Source organism: Corvus moneduloides, chromosome 23 (genome assembly GCF_009650955.1).
Source record: "Corvus moneduloides isolate bCorMon1 chromosome 23, bCorMon1.pri, whole genome shotgun sequence".
NCBI lineage: Eukaryota > Metazoa > Chordata > Aves > Passeriformes > Corvidae > Corvus > Corvus moneduloides.
In genome coordinates this window covers 6175573-6194087 of record NC_045498.1, presented here as the reverse complement: position 1 = coordinate 6194087, position 18515 = coordinate 6175573, and the positions used below count along the sequence as shown (strand labels likewise).

Genomic DNA, 18515 nt, shown 5'->3' with positions numbered 1-18515 from the left:
AGGTTCTTTGGGCAAAGTCCACATGGGGGATTAATGACATTTATCCCAAAGAACAAAGTGAACACATCTCCCAGAGCCACCCTGCTCCGGACCGATGGCGTAAACACTGATCTGACTCAAGCAGTGACATGATGAATGTGGGGTTTATTTCCTCCTATCTGAGTCACACTGGAAGGAGCCAGATTTTTTCCAAGTACTCAGGAAAGAAAAGGAATTGTGGGCAGCACAAGAGGCCAAGATCTTGCAGTTCTACCATGATTTGGAAATAATCTTTCTGATTAAATTATTTGCATTGCAGCAGCACGTAGAGTGCTCCAGTTCTCCAAACACAGGGACAGAAACTCCTCCACCTTCTCCAAACCTCACAGCCTGAGGCGCTGCCAAGGGAAGGACATCTCAAATCTCTGAGATACCCACAGTAGGACAGGGAACTGAACCCAAACCTCCTGAGTCACCGACTCCAAAAGCATCTGCGGTCCCCAGCAGAGCCACTTGTGCCCTGCAGATGGGGAGAACAACAACAATCCTGTGGGGCAGGACCAAAGAGTTCCCAAATCTTCCCATCTCCCTGCTCCTTATCTGCAGCACACGCTCGACCTGCTCAGGCTGAAATTCTGGTATTTCAGATCACTGGATACTTGCTTTTGCAATTTTAATTATCACCTCTTTACTCCGGTGGTTTGTCTGTGTAACGATTGCTGTAAGGTTCTTCGGGCTCCTACAGAGTAACCATAAGAGCCAGCTAGAGCCAAAAGTTTAGGCACAAACCCGAGATAAATAACTGAGGACTGGAGCCAGCCCTCTTTCCCCCAGCCCAGCCAGGGATGTCCAAACCCACCCAGGCTCTCAGAGCATCTCTCTGAGTACCAAGGCCGGGGAGATTTTCCCCTTTTAAATCCTTTGCTTTCATCCCAGCCATGAATCCCAGCTGATCACTGCAGCAAGGTGGGCAATGGGATGGACAGGGGAGGAATTGCCACTGAGGGGGTTAAACCACAGGCAGCTGCTTTTCTAACCCTGCCCTGATCAGCTGCACGAGAGGTTTCCCTGATTCAGGTTTCTTTCACAGATTTAAAACTCATTCCAGATAAGCAAATGAGCAATTAGCAGCACTGCATCTGTGATGTCATTAAAATTCAAATGATACCCTGGCTGCTCATTAATAGTGGGATGTGCAGTTGGAGAGGATAAACCCAAATCCTCTGTTGGCAGCAGGGAGAAATCCCACTGTCCACAGCCCCCTTCTCCCGGGGTTGGTACCAGCAGGGCCAGCCCCTCCTCGGCCTCTCTGCAGCAAAGCGGCCTCTGAGCGGCCGGAAGAGGCTCGGTTATCAGCACACGCTGCTCATCACATGAGCTCCATCAAGCTCTTTATCAACAGGAATCCTCCTTACTTCACAGGGAATGCTGAACCCACGGTGCTGAGGGGACACTGCGGCAGGAGGGGAATCCCACGAGGATTCCCACAGCGTGTCAGCATTCCCAGCTCAGCACCGACCTCACCCCCTCCCCGCAAAAATCCCCCCGAGAAGGGCAGGGAGCAGAGAACTGGACTGACATGGGCCGCAGCGTGTCCGTGCTGCTGTGCAGGCGGGGAAGGCCCTGGGCTGAGGGCAGGAGGAAGGAAGCGGAGCTGGAGAGGGGCCAGATCCCCACTGGAAACGCGGCCTCGGGGCTGCAGAGCGGCTCCTGCAGCTGATCCAGAGCAGGATGGAGACCCGGGGGTGACTCAACTCATGGGATGCAGTGGCCCAAACGGTCTGATTCCCCTGGGAGGGGGGAAGGCTTTTTTCCAGTGGAGAAATTCACCCTGTGGCGAGCTGGGAAACCCACAGACCACTGACACATCAGTTATCCCCAGGGCCCTGTTTTCCCACAGAACATGCGCATTTCTCCCTTTTCACACAGCTCCCTTCACTTATCTCTGTCCTGGATAACAGCAGGTGTCCACTTTCCCCATCTGGAAAGACGAGGTAAACTGAAAGTGGAGTCTGCCTGCAGCCATAGGGACGGCTCCCTTTATCCTCCCCTATAAATAATAGAAGGATTCATTCACAGGCTTGTAATAGATTAAAAATAAATAAATGAAAAAGAGCTCAATTTTGTTTTGCCAATCATGCACTTAATGTCATTTTCCCTTCTCGTCCCTTTGTGCCGGTGGACTCACAAAGGTTTTAATAAGCTGGAAAGGTGCCAAACCATTTTTGTCTCATTAAAAAAATATCAGCACGGTGACAAAAGTAATTTTTTTCACATCAGTAGTCAAATCCACTTGCTGAATTAAAATCCAGCTGACAGGGAGACTATCAATTTTTAATGGGAGCTTCCTCCCTCCTGGAGAGGAGAAGCCTGGGGGGTTATTCTTAAAAGGGATCCACATTTCTCACAACCGTTCCGCCGGCTTTGGTTTCATCTGAAGCTCGAGTTTTAAAGCCTGAATGAGGAATCACAAAAAGCCCCCCCATGTAAAAAACCTCCTGAGAGCTTCGCAGGCTGTGCCCCCACAGACATTCTCTTCTCCCGCTTCACGTGTGGGTCAGGGGATGGACCCCACAGAGGCAGCCGAGCTTTGTGCACTCGGGGCCAGCCCAGAGCAGGACACGGCACCGGCACAGGTCAGGGGTGGGGACAGAAGCCAGAGGAAGGTCTGGCTGAGCAGATAAGGACTGCACGTGCTTTGGAGAGCCCGGCCCCTCACGCTGACCCTCCTCTCCAGGGGCCATTCCCCAGCTGACGGCGGCGGCAGAATTCCATTTATTTCATAGCCACAACAATTTACGCGAGCTGCAGCTCTGCCCTTGGACTGAACACAAAGCCTCTGTGGGGGAACCGAACAATTCCCTACAATTCCCCTCCTCCCCGCGCTGCTTTCCCAGGACAGCTGTTTTCCGTGTTTTCTTTTAAGTGAAACAGAAGGATCCTGAACTTCCCAGAGATTGGGAGCATCGCTCCCCCCACGCCCGGATCAGCACAAGGCCCAGCCCCACTCCTGCCGCAGCCGCAGAGAGAACCTGAGCCCTCCAGGATCTGCCGGACAAGGTCCTTCTGCACGTCCCCGCACGGCCCCGCTGCCCCCGGGGTTAACAGCTCGCTGCAAGAGCAGCCGCGGCTGCAGCGGGGTCGCTGGGGGAGCCGCAGCCCCGCAGCCCCCGGCCCGAAGCTCAGCGCACAAAGCCCGCAGCAACGCCGGGAGCTGCCCGGGGCAGCCGCATCCTGCCTTTGTGTGGGAGGAAGGATGCTCCGGACCCCACATCCCTCCTGCGTTCAACTCCTCGGCCCGGGGAAGCAGATGTGGGAGTTCAGAACGATTCCTGACCCCATCCCGGGCTGGGTGGCCTCCCCCGGGCCCGGCCTGGAGGTCAAGTCCCACACCTGGCCCTGAGAGGTGTTCACCACACAATTCCCGATGGATTGATCCCGAATGAGAAAAACCACGACTCTTACAGAATCTGCCACAACACGAACGCTAAAGATAATTAATGACTTGGTGATTAAAACACCAGGCTCAGAGACTTCTCCCCTGCGGCTCCATGGGGAGCTGTGCTCCTGGCACTGACCCCAGCCCCGGTTTGGGAGCCAGCACGTTCCCTCCCTCCTGCAGCGCTGATTTTTAGGATTATCCAAACCCCAAAAGAGGCCCGGCCCAACCCCAAAGCACGGCACAAACGGGCACGGGTGGCCCCGCGCGGCTGCGTCACCGTGAGTCACCCCCGCTCCAGTCCAGGCTTCACCCAGCCGGGTTTGGCGTCAGACCTGACTCACCTGCCCCGGGAGCTGCCGGCTCCCATTGCAGAATCCGACACTCCCAGCTAAGGAAGAATTTCGCAGCGTTTTCCCTCCCTGGGAGATGGGCTGGAGCTGCACGACTCCTGCTCGCTGCTCGGGCACAGCCCCCACACAAGACACCAGCAAACCCCAGAGGGGGCACCTTGGGCTCTTGATTTTAAATAAAAGACTGGGGAAAAAAGGGAAGAAAAACCCCAAACTCTCCTTTCCAGCTCCATGACAAACTGTGATCCTCACCCCTTCAGGAACAGCTTCCAGTCCATCCCTGGCCTGGTGAGATAGAGCCAAAGCCACTTGGAGATGTTTAGGTACAAACCTACAGTGAGAACTGGGGATCCCTCTGAACATCATCTCCCTCTGTGTATTGGTTGTTCTAATACTTTAAGGGCCTGATTGCCTCCAGCCAGCCAAGGAAGCAAACACAAACCGTCACCAGTGGACCAGAAGATCTTTAACCATGTTAGGTGTTCCCTGAGCTCCACTCACAGCAGAAGGAAACGCTCTGGCTCAAGTCAGAACTAAACTGAACAAGTGATAACAAAGCAAAGCACTTCTTTCCCCCAGAACCTGGCTCAGAACAAACCAGGGCTGCAGAACAGCTGAGCTGTGTCACCCCCTTGAGTGCCACACAGCAGGGAGGAGTCCAGCTCCTGCTGGACTTGAAGCAGGGACTGATTCCTGAGCCAGAGGGAGCCAGATAAGAGTGGCTGGTACAGGACATCCTCTGCCTCCAGCCAGCGGCGGGGAACCATCCCCAGCTGTTGTTTCACACCCCAGCTGAAGAGACTCCAGCAGTTCCAGCCTCTTTGAACTCATCCAGGATTGCTGAATAAAGTTCAAAGGTCAAACTGGTGATTAAAGTCTGGAAATACACAACTCCCTACCCAATTGTGCTGAGATTTAATAATCTTTTTATTATCCTTGAAGAGATATAATTACTTCCAACAGCCATTTATTGAAATGAGTTGGACCTGATTTCACAGAAACACAATTCCATTGGAATTGTCAGTGCTGTGGCTGCTTTGAGACATTGGTGACATCCACAGTGGACTTCAAGCAGACATATCAAAGGTTTATGAGATGATCCTGTACCAAATCATAACTTATGACACACAACAGCTGGAATGGAACTCCACCAAAATACAGCTCTGTGCCCTGCTGAGCTGCTCCTCCCAGAGCTGCTTTTTACACCAACACACAGAGATTTGGAGTTTGGTGCTCAAGGAATGAAGTCAGAGTGCAGAACTGCTCCTCTGAGCCCAGGCCCCTCCCTGCAGCCGTCACTGCTCAGGACATGGATTTGTCAGGTGAGGGAGGTTTTGGGATGGCTCCCAGCACAGAACTCTGCCCTGGTGCTGGGATTTATCCCTGGGCTCCCGGGGAGCACCAGGCCCTGCCCAAGCAGCAGCAGAACAGTTCTGTATCCTGAGGCAATTCAGGGCAAATCCCTCAGCTCAGGGAGCTCCACGCAGCACTCCCAGGCAAATTGCCAAAGTCACACAAGTGGAAAAATTTAACAATCCAGCCCTGAGCTTCTATAAACTTGGAACTGTTGCACACACACACCTGCCATTGTCCCACCTGTTGACATAACAAACACATCTTTCTCCAGAAGCAGCTACACTGACCTGTGACTCACCTCAGCCTCACGCTCACTCCTGGGGACTCAGTTCCATTTAAACTGCACAGTCCAATTAAACTTTTTGTGGAGTTAAAAACAATTATTGCAGCAAACCCCTTACCTAGACCCTGTGTCTGTCACTTCATGAAGGTGGCCTAGGTCAAGAAGCCAAAATTCAGCAAGAGGAGATCCAGGATACAAAGAAGTGAGATCCAGGCAGCTCCTGCCTCATCACACCAGGCACCTGCAGGGTCATTTCTGAACTACAAATAAAAGGATTTAAAAACAGAGAGAAGAGGTTAACCAAGAAGCTGGAGTGGGGAAGGGATCAGACAAGTTTGGGTTTAGATGACAGGAGCTCAATTAGAGGATCACGAGTGAATTCAGTGGTGTCATAAACAGAAGAGACACAGATGGAACCCAGCCCAGCAGAGATTCTGTGCTAAAAAGGGTCTGTGCAACAGCAGGGACAGGGACAGCTCAGGAGAGGAGAGGGCTGATTATCCCAACTGGTATTTAAATGAAACGTTAGTATTTGACTGGGTAAGTAGGAAGGAATTACAATATTAACCTACACACAATTTAGAAGTTTTATCCTTTTTAAACACTGCATTTAATTGCTCTTTTCAAGCCTACACCATTCTTTATGGATAGATGAAAAAAAAGACAGGGAGCACCAACAATAGAAACTCCAAAAGAGATGGAAAGGTGGAGGGAAGGCCTGGCCCATCCCAAACCAGCAGAGGTCCTCTATCAGTCCTGGAGGCAGGAGATGGAAATAGGTGTGAGGGAAGATAAGCAGTGACTCAGGTCCTGAGTGTATTTAAAGAGCTTCTATTAGTGCTAAGATTAAAAGGCATTCAGAGGTCACTAAACCCGGGTGGAAGCAAGATTGGGATGATAAAGGAGGAGGCATTAAACCCTCGGGAGCTGCACCCCTGCAGGCTCTCCCGGGACATCCAGGGAAAATCCAAGCGAGTGAGGATCAGCACGTCCCGAGTTCAAGTCTGTGGCTCCACAAGCACCAAGCTCACCCAGATGGACTTTGTGAAGAAACAAAAGATTCAGCACAAAGGGAAGTGCAGAAGGAGCTGCTCTGAATCTCCCCTTCCAGCCAGGACCTAGAGCAGCCCTGCCTCAGTTTAAATCCTGCACAAGAACAGGGAAGACTCATCAAATCTCCCATTTCACTGTGCACATCACAGCTAACACAGCTGCAGCACAAAAAGAATTCAAAAGCATCTTCCAGAGAACTTCAGAACTGAGCTGATTTCAGAAACACAGCTTGAGTTTTTACAAGAACTCCACAGCAGCAACCCAGCAAGTTTCCAGTGTGATTAAAAGGGGGTTGGAACTGGGTGACTTGTAAGGTCCCTTCCAACCCAAAGCACTCCATGATTATGGAAAGGCAGGGAGCCCCCGGGATGCCTCAGATGAGCTCTCACACCACTACAGCTCCTTCTCTAAGTCAATCAAACCTGCTGTTCATTTCTTGCAGGGCCCTGAAACACCTTACTTGCTCTGACCAGCAATTTTCACAGCAAATACTGAGTTTAAGCTTCTCCATGCTCCCAGAGCACTGCCCAGGTAAGGCTGGTTGACTTCTGCTTTGCATGAACTCAGCAGGAGTATCACTAATTAAAGGGCTTTTCCTGCTCCCCCAGGCCAGTTAAAAGCCCCAATTTTTCCAGAGCCAGCACAGTGGATCAAACACTTTCTCATCTCTGAGCAGTCATTAACCCTACACAAAACAAAGCTGATTAGCAAATGGAAATGTCCAGATAAAAACCGCCAACATCTGTTTAAATTTAGAAATTTATTTTGTTTAATCCACAAGCTTTATATAGCTTTAGTTAAAAAAACAAAAACAAAGAACAGTGAAAACATGACAATATCCAAAGTTCAGGTTCCTCTAAACTTTCAAAGAACACAGCTCTGAAAGTTGCTCAGACCATTCCGAAGAACCGTAACGAGACAAGATTTATGAAGGGGGGCAACGACAGCTCACAAACAAAATTTATGGAACTGAAGGAATTACTTTTTTGTTTTCTGGGACTGCTGATCATGGAAACTGCCCTTTAAAAAAAGAACATAAAAATACAAATGAAATTCCAGTGTTCCAAATCAACATGTTACATCAATATAAACCCACAGTGTCCTGGTAAACAACATGCTTTCATTTATGTACCACTCTAAACTGCTATTCTTGACTGGCTTTAATGGAGACTATACAGGCAACAGTAGAAAGCATTAAAATAGAGATGTACTTCCTTGGAATTCTGCAGTGGTTTTACTCCTGGGCAAGCCTACAAACCACAAAGGTTAGTAGCATCATGTAAGTGATACAAAAGAAGTCAAATGAGACCCTCGCAAAATCTGCTCAAGGCTCTGCTGGATTTCAAAGAAACGAGGGAACTGACGGTCATGTTTCAAACCTCCAAAACAAATTCCTACTGCTTCTAAAAAGTCTCACTCTAAATGAAATTATGCTGCCAATGAAAGAATGTCACTAGTACACTGTGGACACCTTTTGTAATGTAAATCCATGCCCTTTGTACATGGTGAACCTCAACCTAGCAATTATTACAACAAATGTTATATTCTAAAGCTCAAACACATTTAGCAATTTGAAATTGAATTCTGAGTACAAACCAAATAAAATGTACATTATATCAAAGGGTTGGCCTAGGAGGGGGGGGACACCTGCGCCTTCCTCATGGACCTCAGGGCCTTCTCCCGCAGGTGCTTTTCTAGGTCATCCAGGTTGTCCTCGGGTTCACTTTCTGTCTCCTTCAAACAAACACAAAGACTTGCTTCAAACACGCCAGGCCCAGCCAGGCGGAGCCCTCCCAGCACTGAAATCCCCCCCCCAGAATCCCACACCCCACGTCCCACTTTGGAATTAGGGCTGTCACAACACCAGCACTGCAGTGCACACCCACCCTGTCTGCTCACACTGGGCCTCCACAAAGTCCCAAATTCTTACCTTTTTGGGTTCTGTCTCCGCTTCCTGGTCTTCCTGTGCTGAGGTGGTGTCTGCTGCAGCCACAGCAGCAGCTGCTGCAGCCGCCGCCGCCTTCTCCTTCTTATGCTTTTTGTGTTTCTTGTGCTTTTTATCCTTTTTATGCTTCTTATCCTTCTTTTTCTTCTTCTTCTTGCCACCACCTTCTTGATCTGAATTCTGTAATAAATAATTCAATAGATGTTACAACTCATCTCTAAGGCTTCAAAATTCTCTGGCAAAGAATGGAATTGTCCCTGGGAAACACCTCAGAAGAAGAGGGGAAGATAACAACCAACCTGTTCTCTTCCCACTGGGAATAATCTCAGTTTGCACACTGAGCATAAATAAGCCCCCCTCACTTTGTAGATCATGAAACTCAGGTACACTCATGAAATGGGACAGTGCTTTTTCCCAGAAGTCTGATTTTCTGCAGAACAGCGTTTTTTTCCAGATTTGGAGATGTTAAGCTTGAAAAATTTATGTTGCAAGTTGTTTTTAGAAGTTTTTAACTATGAAGAACGACCCCAAGCAGTTTTCCCCCCATGAATAACCCTGGGGCTGTTTGTGACAGCAACTTCCCCTAGAACCCAAAGCAGTGCTGCTTTATGGGCAGACAAATACCCTGGCAGGTGATGGGCTCTGAGTTGGGCTCTTGGCCTTTTTTGCAGGTGACCAGTTTGCAGAAGGAGAGCGAGACCGAGCAGGAGATGCAGGTCCTTGGTGTTTTTTGGGAGCTGTCTCAGGTGACCCTGACGCAGATCGGGACGAGGACACGCGCCGGGGGCTGGGGGTGGAAGCCCTGAGGAACACAAGAGTCACAGTCAGAGGTGAGACACAGAACAAGGGAATATTAACACAAGAACCAAATGAACACAAGTACTTTAACTTGGTCAAGCTGCACTGAGAAGAATTTAATTGATTTAAAAAAATAAATAGATTAATTGCTTTGCTGATTTGTTAAAAAGGACAAAACAATCCAATAGCAGAGTGGGTCCATAATGCAGAGGGATAATGCAGCCTGAAAAGCTGTTAAACAACCCTGCTGCTGCTCAGAACTGATTGCTGCCTTTCTGGTTTCACCGAGTTATAACCACAGTAAGAGTCAGGAGAACAGCAATGCTGTTTTATTGTGCAAGGCTTTCCACTCAGCTCCATTTTCCTTCTGAAAACACTCATAAGCCAGCACCACACTTTTCACTGCTTGCTCAGAAAAGCAGCATCACACTAAAGATGAAAATATTCAGAATGTTAGCAGTTTATCCTGAATGGCCTTATGGAATGGCCACTTATGGAAATATTTCGGAGCTAATGAGAAGTGTTGGTTCCCTTCCACAGTTGGGTTTAAAGACAAAGTTAGGTTTTCTTTAAAGCCACCAATTAAATAGAAGGCTTTGGGGAGAGCTCATGGCAGCATTCCAGGGTCTTATAAAAAGGAGGGAGAGGGACTTTTTATGCAGGCAGGACAGCGAGGAATGGCTTCCACTGCCAGCAGGCAGGGACAGATGAGATATTGGGAAAAATTGTTCCCTGTGCGGGTGGTGAGGCCTTGGCACAGGTTGCCCAAAGAAGCTGTGGCTGCCTCTGGATCCCTGGCAGTGTCCAAGGCCAGGCTGGACAGGGCTTGGAGCAGCCTGGGACAGCGGAAGGAGTCCCTGCCCACAGTAGGGGATGGCACTGGATAAGCTTTAAGTCCCTTCCAGTCCAAACCATTCTATTAGCTATTTTCACTGCATTAGAACTGAACAAAACACCCTCCTAAAACCCAAACCCAGACAAGGAGGAGTTTTTTTACTTTGTTTTCTTGGGTTCTGGCGTTCTGGACACCCTCCTGATGGGCCTGGTGCTGGGTGAGGGTGACTGCCTCCTCTGCGGCGACGCCGACGCTCCCCGGCGCGGCGGCGGAGGACTGGAGGAGGGGTGGGAAGCTCGAGGCCGTGGTGAAGGTGAGTGCCTTTTGTTTTGTGGTGGAGAACGTGTTTCCCTGTTGGATCTGCTGGGAGGAGACCCCTTCCTGTGCTTGGAAGATATGGAAGGGGAGCGCCGTTTAGCACTAGGGGAGCTCCTCTGTTTTGGCGGCGGGGAGTGGGAGACTCTGCGCTTGGACTGGGGGGAAGGGGAGGCCCTTCTTTTGGGAGGGGGAGGAGGAGAAGCTGTTCTCCTCTTAGGAGGGGGAGATGGGGAATATCGCCTCTGGATCGGGGGGGAGTATCTCCGTGGAGAGGGAGAACGTCTGCGAGGGGGTGGTGATGGAGACCTGCAAAGAGAACAAACGTTCAGGGGCCACCCAGGCATGGCAGTCAGTCAGCAGTGCCCTGCAGTCCACCCAAAGACAGGCAAAAGGACTCTAGAATTCTTTAAAGCTTCTCGAAATTTAAACCAGAATTCTTTAGAAGTTCTAAGAATATAAAATAAAACTCTTTAATTTCCCAGAAAGGTTGTGGCTGCCCCATCCCTGGAAGTGTCCAAAGCCAGGCTGGACGGGGTTTGGAACAGCCTGGGACAGTGGAAGGTGCCCCTGTCCATGGCAGGGGTGGGATGGGCTTTAAGGTTCCTCCCAACCCAAACCATCCCATGGTTCTGTGATTCTGATCCAGGATTTGCAGCAGCAACCCAACGACATCCAGGCCACACACCCACCACACCCAACCTCACCGGCACAACCACAGCCCCCTCAGCTTCCCAGCCAAGGAACTGGGATCAGGGCCCTTTCCCCATGCCCAGTGGGACATCCCCAAGCCCAGAGCAGGCAGTGGATGGCCACAGCGTGGTACCTTCGGCGAGGCGGGGACGGGGAGCGGCGGCGCCGGGGCGGGGGCGCCGGGGAAGGGGAGCGGCGCCGGCGTGCCGGGGGCGGCGAGGGGCTCCTCCTCCTCCTGCTGCAGAAAAACAGGGATTGATCAGGAAACCCCCAGCTGAGCCACGAGGTGCTTTGTGTTCTGCTTTCACTACACAAAATCAGCTCCTTCATGCACTGTAAAATGAAATTCTACTGGGAGCACTGATGGAAAAAATGTGCTTAAATCCTTCTGAAGAGTGTGACACGGTAAGTGCCTGACTGTGATCATGAGCCCACCACAGGTGTCTGACTGTCACCCTGAGCCCATCTGAAGTGTCTGACTGTCACCCTGAGTGCACCACAGCAGCCAGGACACAATTCCACATCTGCACAACCTGATCCATCACCACCCTGTAGCCAGAGAAAGGCCAAATGGTTGGAGTAATGGATGGATCATGTGCTGATTTTGCCTGGGGTAGAGTTAATTTTCTTCACAGTGTGAAACTGTGCTCCTGAAAACAGCTTTTATCTAGGGATCTGAAATCCCAAACAATTTATTTCTTGAAATGCAGTGAAAAAAACCCAGAGTGGTTGCTAAACTGCAGCTCTCTGGATTAAAATTGTTCACCAAACGAGCCATTTTCTGCTTTGCAGGGTTTACAACAGACTTCTGGAAGGGGGAATTCTAATCCAACACATACTTGCCTAGAATTTTAAAGGAGAGGAATATTGGAAAAGTGAAATATTCCTTTTTTTAAAAAAACCAATTAAGATAAAATGACTGCATAAGGGAAAAATGAGAGCAATTAAAAAGCAAAGAAGCTCATTTACATAAACTGAGATTTGATTTCAAATATGCTGGGTATTGTTCTCCAAGGCAATGAGACACTTTTATAGATAAGAGTTTGCTCCAAAATACAATGTTCTTTTATGATCCAAAAAAACCCCAGCCTTCAAATGTACTAATTGTCCTAATTAAACATGTATTTATGCAACAGGCAGTAGGTGAATTCAGTGTGTTGCAAAACAAGATCAAAGCCTTTGAATCCCAACCTGTTTTCCATAGAAATGTTTGACAGGATCCATAATTAGGGAGGTCTGCATTTGTGAGGGAGTCATCCTTATCTCCTATATCATGATGTGTGCTGTGAGTACCTGCTACCTAGGGCTTAATTACAGCCTGCTCAAGGGTCATTACATCCAATTAATAAACCCATCAAGCACTCAGCTTCCTGCACCTTTCTGTATTCCCAGATCAACACAGAGCAAACAGCGTCACAAATAAAAAAGTCACTGCTGTTTTACTTATTGTCTGCTTCCAGTAGTTCCAAGTATCTCATGAACTGAGGAATGAGAGTTTTGAAAACTCCAATCATCTGTGACCCAGATCAAGATCTTAATTACTTGTTGCAAGTGTGCAGGAGGGTTTGAGTCAGTGGCAGCACGAATCCAACACTGCTCACCCAAACCTGAGTGTCTGGAGCGAGGAGCCCCTGAGGAATGCAAGTGTTCAGCTGTTTTCAGGCATCAGTGAGATATAATAACCTCAGTTATTGATGTCACAGGCTGATGTGAATTAACAAGGAATGAGCAGTGAAGGACACAGAGCAGGTGGTGTTCCTGCTCTTTTTTTTTGGCAAGTGAAGTGGTTCCAGATCCAACACATTAAGGAGCACATCAGTCTGAATTTCCCTCACCATGAGTGTGCAAGTCTAAAGGACAAAGGATGGCAAATGCTTATCCATGCCAAAATAAATGACAGCCTGTTTAAGAGATGAATTTCTAACCAACCTTTTCATCACTGGCGATTGCCACCTCTTTTCCATCTGCATCCTGAGAGCAGTGGAGGGGAAACAAAACAAAACAGATCTATCTGCCATGGGTCTGAGGCAAAAATGAACACGTTCAAAGAAAGGTCAGAGCAATTTTTACCAAATGAGTGTAACAGGAAGGAAATCTTGAAACAAGACTGGGCCGAGTGGGCATGACTTGATGTGCATTTGGTGAGAGGTGCAGAGAGATAAACATTAAATACCAGGAAAGGATGAGTTAAGTTCAAGCAGTTACCGAGGGGAGGATTCCTTCTGCCGCTTGCGGGGCGACGGCGAGGGGCTGCGCGAGTGCGAGTGGCGGCGGCGCCTGCCCACCTCCCCGTTCTTCACGTTCGACCTCTTGGGCCTCTCTTCTTCTGAGGAAGATGAAGAACCAGAATCTGCAAACGTAGAAGAATCACTCTCTGGAAAATGCTCCTTGTGACACTGATCAGTTGTGACAGGGTAATGCTGCAGTTCAAACCAACCTCCTCTCCAAGAACCCAATGTTTAAAAGCAGATCAACTGAAAGTGTTGGTTGAAGCCAAGTGATAAATGAATCTACCAGAGCTGGGTAAAAATACTTGCAGCGATCTAACTGTCCCCATAAAACCTGGCTAGACAGGTAACTTAAAAGGTGAACTGCAGTTGCTTTTTGAAACTATGTGGACAAAAATACCCAGGTGAATTTTCTGATCTCAAGCATTAAAGAATCCAAAATAAGGACAGATGAAGTAATCCACAGCACACATTATTTGTGTGTGATGTTAAGAGTTTACAAGCGCAACTTTTAAAGATGCAAACCATTAACAAAAGATGTAATAACCTTTAAAAGTCATGCTTTTATTCTTCCTGAGTAATAATTAAAGTGACCTCATTATGAGTGGCAAATCTGTAATTAAATTTACAACAGCACTGCAGAGCATACAGCAAATAGTTTTAATCTATATTTGAACTTAACTACTTCCTGCAAAAGTAAACTACAACCCTGTTTTAGGGAATTCCTCTCCTCCATACCAGATGAAGACTGTTGATTTTGCCTCCTGTACTGGCGCCTCTGTTGGACAGAATCAGCTGCAGCCATTTTGCCTCCTTTGTCTTCTTCTGAAAGGACACACAAGGACAGGGCACTTAAACCAAGGATACAGATTTGCCTTATTCAGGCAGAAGCGAAGTTATGGACAGCAGACCACCAAGTATGGGGTATTCCCCCACTCAAATCTTAGGATGACATAAGGCTGGAATACACTTTGGCTGAGTTGTTATTCTGAGCTATCTTGGATGGAATGAGGCAGTAGGAGTGATCATCTTTAGAGTTCTGGAAACTCCTGCTGTCAATGCCAGACTTCCAGGAGGGCTCAGCCCTTCACTATCAAGTATTTTTGACTAAAAACCCCACCCAGGAGCACAGCTGGAAAGCCAGAGCTGTACCTGATTCCGACAGTTCCGCTTTCCTGGGTTTGGGTGCTGGCGAAGGAGATTCTCTTTTCTCAGTACTCTTATGCTTGGGTGCTACAAGACAAAATGAAATAGCTCAGCTGCAATTCATGCCATTCCTTCGTACTTTTCTGCCCCTACAAACCGTACACACGATCTTTGAGGGAACCAAAGTCCAGAATGGGACATGAGCACCGATGGCTTCGCTCACCTGAAGCCCTGCTGGGTGAGACGGAGCCGCGGCTTTTCCGGCTGCGGTTGGACTGCTGGGGGGTGGGCGAGCGGCGGGGCTTGGGCGGGGGGCTGGCGGGGGGCGAGGGCCGGTGGCGGCGCCGGGGGGGGCTGGCCGAGGGGGACAGGCGGCGCGTTTTGCGGGGGGGGCTGGACACGGGTCTCTTGGGAGGCTTCTTTGGTGGAGAGCGGGAGCGCGACGAGGACGAGGAGGAGCTGCTGCCGGAGAGCGAGGCTGAGGAGCGTCTTCTCCTGCAAAGCAAAGCCCACATCAGGTCCTGCCTGGCCACAGCGGGGAACATTTCAGCACAAAGAACAAAGAACTGCAGTTGTTTGCAAGCACAGACACTGAGCCACAGACAACAGCACTTCCCAAACATGGTGGACTGCCTGCAACCCTTGCTTTGGAGAAGAGGAGGATAACGACCAATCTTTCACAGTTATTCTTAAACTACAGTAGTGAGCTAAAAATTGTTAGTGTCACCTTCACTGGCTTTCTGTCAATCTACAGGCTACAGCTAAGCCTTTTCCCTGGAAACAATTAGTTTTGGTTGGGCTCTCTAACTTCTGGGTGGTTAAGAGAATTCTCTGTGTTAGCACGTGTGACTTAATGATCTCCAGAGCAGATCTGGGTAAGAGTTTAGTGTGCAAGCACACTAAAATGTTTTACACCAGGAGGTGAAAATTTCAGACAACTTAACAACTTAACAATTCAGAATCGATCTATCCATCCTTATGTTTTAGTCTTTCATCTTTACTTTGCAATTTTAAAAGGTAGGGCCTCAGAATTCTGCGGCAAAATTTGTGGCAAGTTCTGTTGCAATTGTGTACCTGCAGAATCCACCTTTGGCTGCAGAATTCCTGAGAACCTGGAAAAAAGAAACCCTACCTTGAGTGAGATAAACATTTGCTGAAAGGGAGCTCTTGTACATCTTGCAACATACATGTTTGATACTTTTCACAGTTTTCCCAGTAACTGTGTGAAATGAACATATTGACAAACTCAGGAAATAGTCATCACTTTGTCACAGAAAGGAAGAGAAGTGTTCCTTCCTCAAAAACAACTGCTGTACACAAGAAGCATCAGTTTGGTTCTCTTCCTATGAAGAGGGTAAGAATCTGTTCTCTCCCCATGAAGACAAATGTCTATTTTGACATTGCCAAAAGCACATCATTTACTTTGCAAGGCAGCTACGAGTTTTGCCTCTAGAACAATTCTTATGCTGTGAAAAATGACTTTCAACACCAAAGGGCAAAACTTGAAGAATTTTAAGTAAGAGAACATGAAGAAGAAACATACTTCAAGTCCAAACTTAATTTTACGTGATAGAAATACAAGTCATAATTAAAAATTCCCAATGAGTAAAATTCAATTACTTGTTCTCATTTTTTTCCCCAGGCAGGAAAGAAAAGCACTAAGACTTAAGCAAAAAAGCCCTAAGAGATGTCATGTCAGTCTGTGCTGGGAGCTACCCAGAGCCATTTGAAGAAGTAACAGCTCTGAAATTGCCACTTTTCAAAAAGGAGGAATTCTCATCACTATCCTAACTCAGAAGAAATCATTTCACAGCTACAACTGTATTCCCCCACAACACACTTGGGAAATGTGACACCGCAGTTTTTCCATCACTCTAATCACACACCTGCCAGTGCTAAGGTGAGATGAACGAGGTAATTTTGCTAACACAGCTACAGTTCCCTTTAACTTTCCAGGTTTAGCACTTCCAGCTGTCTCAAAAAGCAGGGCTCTTACCGCCTCACGGGGGATCTGCTCCTCCTGTGCCTGGGTGGGGGAGGCATTCTCCGGGGCGGGCTCCTCCTGCGCGGGGACGGCCGGCGCCGGGGGCTGGGTCTCCTTCTAGGGGAGTAAGACCTGTCACAATCAGAAATTCCAATGAAAAGCAACTATCTAACTTTCAAAGTTGAGGAAATGTATCCTCGGGGCACTGAGTGCAGAGTTGCTTCTCTCCAAGTGCATCATGTTAAGGTTGTATTTAGGTGAGGATGTGAAATGTACCATCAGGCACAATCAAGGCTTTGAAGTTTAACAACATCTCTCTATTAAGCAGTGAAATACTAAAAAAAAAAGGAGGAAAAAGGAGTGTTTTACAGCATTTTCAGCATCAAACCCATGACCTAAAAAAAGGCTACACAATTCCCACTATCAATATTAAGCAGCCCAATTCCTTCTCCAGTCAACGCTGGTAACCGTGAGCATCTTCTCACGAGTCAGTACAAACAAAACACTCCCAAATGCGTTTATGCACCAAGTGCATCTTCCTTATTTGGCCCAAAACATCCACACCTCTAAAAACACCTCTAAAAACATCACTAACCAGGAACACTAAGTGGCACCTTCAGCAGAAAATATTCTCAACCTTCACAATCAGCACTGGAAGCCCTACCTTGACCGTGATCTGTGGCGCCTTCTGGGTCGAGAATGAGATGGAGAACGGGATCGGGATCTTGACCTGGACTTGGACCGAGATGGGGATCTCTGACGAGTCTTCTCCTTCTCCTTCTCTCTCTCCTTCTTTGAATTACGTTCTGGTGAAGTTTCCTTAGTCTCTGGTACAGGAGGTTCAGGTTTAGGAGCTTTTGGGATATCACTGTTAAAAGTAAGGACTTTATTTGTAAGCACATACAAACCACAGCCTGCAGAGTAACATTTTAGAAGCTGCCAAGATATTCCTCTACAACAAACATTCTCCTGCCCATCCTCTGACAAGATGCTCCAGAACTGTGAAAAGAGTTACAATTTGGTACAATGATTCAAAGAGAAGAATAAGTAACATAGAGGCTACATGATGACAACTTGCTGGAAGACAAGATGACATTGTCACAAGTGACAATGATGACCAGGACAATGAAATCACAGTGGCAGCAAACCACACTGCCCTTAGAATTCTACACAGGACAAAGAAACCTCACTGAAGATTATTAAATAAATGCTTTGGCTGTTGCAGGGGCACAGGGAGGAGCAGGCATCGCCCAAGCCAAGCCCCAATGAGGTACTAGGATAATAATTCCATTTTGTAAAGGCAATATATGGTTCTACACACAGAGTTCTCACCTGTTTGAAGTTGCCTCTTGCACAACAGTCTCCTTTGGTTTCACGGAGGGTTCTGGCTCAGGAGTGGCCTCTTTCTTCTCGGGGGCAGGGGTGGCACTGCGGCTCTTGGTCCGGTGGTGGGGGGAGCGGGAGTGGCTGCGCTTCCGCTCCCGGCGCACCGGCGACGACCTCCGCCGAGGGGACGGAGAGCGGGACTTGCGTCTGGGGAGAGAGGGGCACTCACAGCTCAGGGACATGCAGCAGCTGAAAGCCCTCTGCAGTCAGGGACACTCAGCACTGGCTGCAGCATTTAAAGCACACGCGGGACCGCACTTTCTGCTGCTAACTGACAGACAAATTAAGACGTCGAACAAAAAACCCAACCCCTCAAAACTAACAAAGCCTGGAACGGATAAACCACTAAAAACAACACCCCTGTCAAAGCTGCTCTGGTTTACTTGCAATTCCTGCTCAGCAGTAGGTCAGGCCAGCCTGCTACAATAGCTAAGAGGGGTATTTCCACAGCTCAATTAATTTTACTCTGCCACGTGTCCTCCCTCTGTTCTCTACAGTGTTCCTGATACGCTGCCTGTGCATTTTCATTACCTTCTTGGACTCCTGGATCTGTCTCTTTTCTCTCTGTTGTCTTTGTCTTCCTTATCTCTCTTCTCTTTGTCTTCATCTTGTTTCTTCATGGAAGCCAGTTTCTCCTGCTCTATCTGTGCAACCAAATATCAGCACTTAACTCAGAGGCAGCACAAAGACCTTATCAAATATGCATGTCCAACACCAGCAAA

General features: G+C 48.3%; 1 protein-coding gene across 13 annotated transcripts in view; it reads right to left on the bottom strand.

Moving 5' to 3' along the window:
- Positions 1–7204: 7204 nt before the first annotated feature.
- SRRM1 (serine and arginine repetitive matrix 1) overlaps positions 7205–18515 on the bottom strand; it is a 17243-nt gene continuing 5932 nt past the window's right edge. For 3 of the 13 annotated variants that reach the window (XM_032132340.1, XM_032132352.1, XM_032132353.1), the window contains 14 exons: positions 18325–18437; positions 17740–17940; positions 17072–17275; positions 16420–16539; positions 14647–14918; positions 14430–14510; positions 14016–14102; positions 13255–13399; positions 12979–13020; positions 11183–11287; positions 10204–10665; positions 9033–9210; positions 8394–8588; positions 7205–8197 (listed from right to left, as the gene is read on the bottom strand). In XM_032132340.1, the coding sequence (XP_031988231.1) occupies positions 8093–8197; positions 8394–8588; positions 9033–9210; positions 10204–10665; positions 11183–11287; positions 12979–13020; positions 13255–13399; positions 14016–14102; positions 14430–14510; positions 14647–14918; positions 16420–16539; positions 17072–17275; positions 17740–17940; positions 18325–18437 (2310 nt within the window). In that variant the 3' untranslated portion in view covers positions 7205–8092. The remainder of the gene's footprint in view (positions 8198–8393; positions 8589–9032; positions 9211–10203; positions 10666–11182; positions 11288–12978; positions 13021–13254; positions 13400–14015; positions 14103–14429; positions 14511–14646; positions 14919–16419; positions 16540–17071; positions 17276–17739; positions 17941–18324; positions 18438–18515) is intronic. The other 10 variants (XM_032132341.1, XM_032132342.1, XM_032132343.1 and 7 more) reach the window with 10 other exon arrangements.